A 6,979-nucleotide genomic window follows, 5' to 3' on the forward strand; every position below is an offset into this window, starting at 1 on the left:
CGCCCAGAGGCTCAGCCCGGCATTCTTCCCAGCTTATTTTAAAGCCGATGATTTTATCATTTAATCCACCGGCGGATCGGAGGTGGAAACGAAACGAAGGAACACCTTCGGCTGAGATGAAGGACTAAGGCACATTAACTCGTCTTCCCAGAGATTTGCAGACTCGCAGCCTACGCCCTGTAAGCATATGGATGCAATAGACTCCCAAGAGTTCCTCCTGCCCGGCCAGCAAATAAGGCGCATTTTCACTCACTGCACTGGAGCGGGGCCAAAAGAGCTGCCGATACAAAGCGAGCGGCTTGCGAATCGCTCCTCGGAGGAGATGGAAAGTTGCTTGGCACGGCCCCGGCCGGGCAGAGGGGGCTGCGGTGTGGGCACGGCTGCGGTGCCGAGAGGGTGGATTTTAAGGAAACCCTTCAAATGTCCCCGTTTCAGCACAAGTTACCTGTGACACTGGCCCGGAGAGAGATTTCTCCTCGAGCAGGGGGTTCTGAGGGGGAAATAAGCGGCCCTAATAACAACAGGGCCCGCCGGGTCCCCCCACCTCCAGCATCGTGAGGTTTTGTGCAGAAATCCCAAAGTATGGGCAACTCTCACCACGGGGAGACCCCAGGGGCTTCTCCTATGAACGGGTCCCCCTTCCTTCGGCCAACCTGGGCGCAGTTCTCCCCCGGCATCCCCAGCACCCCGCCCCTCGTCTTTTGACACCTTGGACCTCAGCGTTCGCTTTGCACCATTTCTCAGTGTCCGGGTACGGGGGGGTGAACCAGGCTGTAATGAGATTTAGAAATATTTGGGAGCAGTCCCCACTTTCGCCCTCCAAACGTCTGAATTGGGACGCGCGGCCGTTTGAAAGCCCGGTAGCGTTTCTGTTTGGGATTCTGCTAAAAGAATTACTTAGCGATGTCTTGTGCGAGTATCGGATTGCCCTGTAACTCGGAGTATTTCCTTCGTGCCTACTACCGTATTGTTCCTCGGCTCCCCCGGAGCGTGTGGTCCCCCCGCGTTATTCAATAGCCAGCTTTCCCCAGGAACCTGGGTCAACTACAAACGCCGGCGTTTCCAGCGCTGCCTCTCCCGGGGGATTTTTCCCCAGGCGAGCCCGGCAGAGCAAAGGGGAAACGAAAAGGAGGTGACGAGCTGCCAGAGGCCCCTGACCTCGGCGGCTCTGTCCCTGAACGGGGACGGGGACAGCTCGTGTGCTGGAGGGGTCCCTGGGCTCCGGGGAGGGGGCCGGAGCCGACGGGAAGCCCCCCGATAGCTCCCAGGGCGGCTTGGGGAAGGAGCAGGGCCGCTAAGAGAGATGGAAAGATCAAGACTGAAAGTTTAAAAAACAGGGAGAAAAAAAAAATGAAAAAAAAAATAATAAAAAGGACAAGTCCCAAAGTCCCGGAGGAAACCTACAAAAGTCCTTCCAGGACACGCGGACGAAGCCACAGCCGGCTCTTCCCGGGGTCACGCTAAGAGGGGGGTCCCCTTAGCCCCCCCAAGGCTCCCGCAGCTCCCACGGCGGTGACCCCCTCCAGCCCCGACGGCGCTTTGGGGCGACAGCCCGACACCTCTGGTGCCGCCGTTAGCCGCTATCGCGACAGCCGCGCGTTTTCGCTTTAATTATGTGATTCATTAATTCGTTAATAAACCTCTTCCGAGCGCGGACGAAAGAGCTTAATTTTCTTCAAATATAGGTTCAGAGATTCACAGTCCAGATTTAATAGGGAGCGAAAACTCTCCACGCTCCTCACATTTTCTATTGTCTGAGTCTCAGAATAAGGAACAGGTCTCAGGGCTGCTACTTTGTCATTTTATTCCGATTGTTTCGTCCAGAACACTTGGTACTTCGGATCACTTCTTAAATACCGCGTTCCCACCCGGTTTAAATGGCCATAAAAGCGCAGTTTTAGAGGCAGTTTCGGAAACTGCGCTGGGGATGGGGCAGGGAGAGGATCCCAATTTTAGCCGGCTGAGGAGAAGCGCGTTTTCTTTAAACGCTGTTTACTCTCGCGTCCCTTTCATTTGCTCATTTTTAGAAGAAAATGCTGACAGCCAAGACAGAAGAAGTCCCGTGGTATATTTTTTCTTCCACAATAATAAGTGCCTTGGCAAAAAATCAAAACGCAGCCGAGGACGAGCTTACAGAGCCGGAGCGCGGGGGAGGCTGGAGGTTGCTGTCTCCTGGACTCTTAATTCATGAATCCGAAGGTCAGAGCAAAACCCCACGGCAAAACGTACGATGTCGGAGCACGAATTTTTTGCCTTCCAGGGCTTGCTCGCCTTTGCGGGGAGAAAGGAGCAGGAAGATAAATCTCCTTTTGCTCGCGCTTCTCAGAGCCCGATCGGGCGTCTCCGCGGGGGAAGGGGGGGGGGGGGGGGACTGGGGGGGCTCGGTCCAAACCGTGAGCCTCGGGGCAAAGGCACGAAGGGGGGAGATGGGGATCCTGTCTGAGCCCACTTCCCCGCCCTGTCGGGGTGTTGGGACCATCTCGGCCCGGACACCTCGGTGAGGGTCCCAAACTTTGCCCGAAGTGCGCGTCAGCGCGCTCTGGAAATAAATGGGGGGGTTGGGGGGGGGGAGGTGAGGGGAAAGCCATACACCGGGTTTTTTAAAAGCACAGCCCTCTCTCTCTCTTCCCCTCCAGTCTAGACAGAGCTGGAAGCCAGTTTTATAGCTGGACAACATTTCTGATCGCGCTGGCTGCAGCTACCCCGGGCCTAGCACGCATGCCGGAGGCGTCTCAGGCCTCCCCCCGGGGCCAGCTGGAAGAGCTGAAACCCGTTCAAACCTTTTTTCAGCTTTTTGGGGGGATGCCGGGGTGCTGGTGAGGGGCTCTGCCCGTGCCCTGGACCAGCGGCTGCCAGGGGCCCTTCGGCGGCGACCCCCGGAGGGGAAGGGGGGGTCGAGCTGCTTTGTGTTCGCCTTTGTTCCAAGCCCCAGTAACCTCGGGCATCTCTGTGCCCCCCACCCATGGGGCCCAGCGTGCTGGAAGGGGCTTTTTCCCCGGGTCTTGCTACCCCAGAATTTAGGATGCGCTGCTGGACAGCCCCCTCCTCCGCTGGGCCTCCCCCTCTCCTCCAGCAAAACCAACTGGGAGAGACCCCGAGGGAACCCCCGAGGGGAATTCACCCCCTCGGGAGGGGAAGGCAGCGGCAATGGGGCGCCGTGTGCCGTCGGACAGCCCCCCCCCCCCCCCCCCCCCCGACGGCCCGCTGCTCCCGGCTGCCTCCCTCCGGCTTCCCCCGCTCTGCCCTCGGCGGTCCCCCCGGCCTGTCATCCCCGGCCCCAAAGCTTTGGTTGGAAATGCGTTTCCATCCGGACTTAAGACGATGAAAGATGAGGAATTCGCCCTATGCATTTAAAACGTTGCTCTTAATAAGCAGGGTGTGCGGAAGCGCACGCCCGGCCTGTTTAAGGAAGACAGACACATAAAACACCCCCGAGCTGCTGGGTATAAACCTGCTCTCGGGGTCGGCTGGCTGCTCCTGAGGATCAGTAGGGCTGCCAGAGCGGGGACACGTTCAGCAGCATCTCCGACAGTGCCACTTTGCCTCCCTCCAAAACCAAACCCGTTCCGGGGACACGCTCCCGATTTAAGGCCGGCGACAGAGAGACCCCCACACCCCACACCCCCCGAAATCACGGCGTCCTGTTTCCTACGGGGAGATTTCCCCCCGCGGGGTAATGGCGAGAAATCAGAGCGGAGCACCGCCTCGCTCCCCCCGGCGGGCTGCGGGAGCGCACTCCGAGGGAGCCCGGCCTTGCCGTAGCGCTGCTAGTGCTTGCTCGCGAAATCCCTCAGTTAGATGGCCAGAACGGTAAGCTTTTCCTCGGCTTGGGAGTATTTTTTTTTCCGACCCCCCTCCCTCCTTATTATTATTATTATTATTATTTTTTCATTTGTAGCCTTTTAATAAAGCTCCTTAGAAACCGCGGCGGAGAGCCCAGCTTCCACTCCGTAATTTTTTAATTCCTCCCCTCAAGCCCCGGGCCGGGGAGGCACAGACAAATGACAAAAGGGGGGAGCCGGGTTTATCCAGCCGCCCCCCGACCCCAAACAGCCTTTCGCCGCACGTCTCCCAGCGCCGGGCTGGGGGAGCAGCGGGGGGCTTCTGCCCAGCCCCCGGGCAAAGAAGGAGCAAGGGGGGGTCAGGCCTCCGAGAAGGCGCTGTCCCACTCCCGCACGGCCCCGCATGGAGCAGGTTGGGCCAATAACAACACCCACCCTAAGAGCGGGGGGTCTTTTTTTTTTTTATTTTATTTTTTTTTTTGAGAAGCTGGGGTCCCCCTCAAGCGCTCCCCACCGGCTCTGCTCCCGGGGGGGCTCCTCTTCCTGGTTTAGGAGGCTCCTCTCCACCCCCGCTCCCCCCTCTTTTCCCACCCGGGGCCGGGACCCCCCATCCCGGCCGGGGCACGGAGGGGTCGGTGTCGGGGTGCGGGGCCCCCCCCGTCTCTTTTCGGCTTCCCCGCGGGGAGGAGGCGCAGAGGGTGGTTACCTTCGGGGAAGACGGCTCGCATCTTCAGGTAGCTGGTGGTGAGGCGGATGATGGACGCCTTGTCCAGCTGGGAGGTGATGGCCGAGGGCAGGGGCAGGAGTTTGGCCAGTTCGTAGAATTCTCCATTTTCTTTTTCCCGTCTAGTCTTTGCCGCGTTCTTGGATTTTTCCTTCATCGCGACTACTGCAAGGCGAAGATGACACTGGCATATTAGACCCGATTCTTCCGAATTGCAGGGGGCATGGATTTCGGCTTCAGAGTTAGTATTTTCGTTTAAGAAAGGGAGGGAGGGAATTCACCCAAATCAAATCAACTTAAAAAATAAAAAGGGGGAGAAAAAAAAAGGGGGGGAGGAAAAAAACAAAACAAAACAAAAAAAAACAACACCAAACCAACCAAACAAAAACCACCACCAACAGAAGTGGTGCGAGGAGGGGGAAGGCGATCTCTGAGCCGCAAGCCCAGCAGGCAGAGCCGATCGGGAGAAGGCAGTCCTGCTCTGCCCCTGCGCTATCTAGAGCTTCAAAACCGAGACTGAGAGACCTACACGAGCCACGGTCCTCTGCCTGCAGCCGGGATCGGATCTTCTCCTCGCCGGGGAGCAAAGAGCACCGGCTTCCCCTCACCGAGGGCTTTCTTCTCGAGCCTTCCCCGTCCAAAACCAATAATAAGAAAATATCAAAAGCAGAGCGGCCGCGCGAGAAATCATAGGGCTAGGCGGGCTGGACCGTTTTCGGACGCTATTTTTGTCTCTTAAAAAAAAAAAAAAAGATAAAATGGAAAAAAAAAAAAAAAAAGTAGAGAGAGAGAAAGAAAAGCCCGCGCTGCTCGTTTATAAGAGAAGCTCTGGTCCCGGTGCGGGGGAGCCGGGAGGGCAGCCCCCGGCTAAACGCGAGCCGCAGCGGCCGGAGAGGGAGCCGCTGGCCGCAGCTCTGGCAGATCGCAGGCTCGCATTTCCCTCCCGGCCAGGGCAGCTCTCGGCGGCGGGAGGGCCCCTGCCCCTGCCCCTGCCCGGCCCCGGGGGGCGGCTTCAGCGGCGGGGGGCGGCGGGCTGCCCGCGGGGCTGGGGGCGCGGGGGGCGCCCGGCTCCGAGCGCGGCTCTCATGCGGAGCCGCCCGGGGGGCTCCGTGCTCCTCGGGACCTGCGCCCGCTGCGGCGTCGCCTCTGTCTTCCCAAACAAGTCCGAGCGCTGGCAAAGGCTGCCGGTGAATTTCTTTGCTTAGTTGTCTCGGTTTTTCTCCTCTTTCAAGAATTTGCAAAATCGGGGTTTGGTTTTCTTTCTGGTTTTGTTTTCTTTCTTTTTTTTTTTTTTCTTCCTTTTTTTTTTCTTTTTTTTTTTTCTTTTTCCTTTTTAAAATTGTCACGTTATTTAAAGAGCTGGTGCAAAGCGCTGGCTCTTTCGCACACGCATGCCTTTCCGAGGAAGAAGGAGGGTTCTCTACGGTCACCTCCCGCGAGGAGCAGCGATCCTCACCATGCGGCCAGGCTCCAAGGTAAAACTCCTCTCCTCTAGGAAATCCTGGCCGCCACGCTCCTTGCCTGAAAACACTGATATCTCCGTTTTTTTTTTTTCCCTCCTTGTTTCTTTCTTTTTTTTTTTTTCTTCTCTCTCGCTTTTTTTTTTTTTTTTTTTTTTTTTTTTTTCTCCAAGGGGCAGAAGGAGCTCTGAAGTGGACCCCTCGGTTTAATTCTTTCGCAAAGGCTTGAAGAAAGCCAGGAGAGCCTCAAGAGGGGAGGGGATAATGTATCCGTGACGTGTCCTCCCGCGCAGCGCCCTCCGAGGAACCCAAATACAGAGGAGCCAGAAAAGAGCCGCAATTAGCACTTGCGAGGGGACGGGAGGCCGGCCCGGGGGGAGCCGGGGGCGGGGGGCGTTTGCTCGCCCCGACCTCCCCGAGCGGCCTCCTGGCCCCAGACCCTACCTCCGGGGGGGGCCCTCGCCGCCCTCCCCGCGCGGGAGCGGGGCCGCGCACGGGCACGCGTGGGGACCGCGACACTCGCGGGGCCTCGTTTACCCAAGCAGTGTTGTTCATCCACCGGGTGAAAGGAGCAAAACGCACGTACCTAAGTGCACATGAATCATATATGTAGCACGTACGCGACATACATACATCATACACACAGGGCAAACGTTGCACTCTCAGCCCCCGACGTGACTCCCACCCGCTTGCCTATGCTTAGGGCTTCACCCAGCTGCCGCCTGCCTTCCCCGGGGAGCTGTAGGACCCCCACCCCGTCCCCCCGCGGGGAATGGACCCCTTTGGGTGGCTGTGGGCCCGCAACGAACCGCGGGGAGGGACTCAGACGGGCCGCCGACGGGATCCCCCCGGTCCCGGCCCGACAGGAGCCCGGTGACCCCAGCCTCACGTCCCTACCCCTCGCAGCCCCCCGGGGAAGCGGCACCCAGGGATCCTTGCAAAATTGAGGGGAAAGCCCCCGGTGCCAACAACCTGGCCGAGTTTGCCCCTTTGGGGATGGGAAATGGGGGGCA

General features: G+C 58.5%; 1 protein-coding gene across 1 annotated transcript in view; it reads right to left on the reverse strand.

Annotated features, from left to right (window-relative positions):
* The window catches only part of SIM2 (SIM bHLH transcription factor 2), a 59,653-nt gene extending 54,487 nt beyond the window's left edge, over window positions 1-5,166 (reverse strand). Inside the window, exons 1-2 of the mRNA XM_084297600.1 lie at window positions 5,036-5,166; window positions 4,489-4,671 (exon numbers count right to left, since the gene is read on the reverse strand). Of these exons, the coding sequence (XP_084153726.1) occupies window positions 4,489-4,663 (175 nt within the window). The 5' untranslated portion in view covers window positions 4,664-4,671; window positions 5,036-5,166. The remainder of the gene's footprint in view (window positions 1-4,488; window positions 4,672-5,035) is intronic.
* Between the last annotated feature and the right edge of the window lie 1,813 nt (window positions 5,167-6,979).

This window comes from Netta rufina, assembly GCF_964035555.1.
Source record: "Netta rufina genome assembly, chromosome: 1".
NCBI classification, from domain to species: domain Eukaryota; kingdom Metazoa; phylum Chordata; class Aves; order Anseriformes; family Anatidae; genus Netta; species Netta rufina.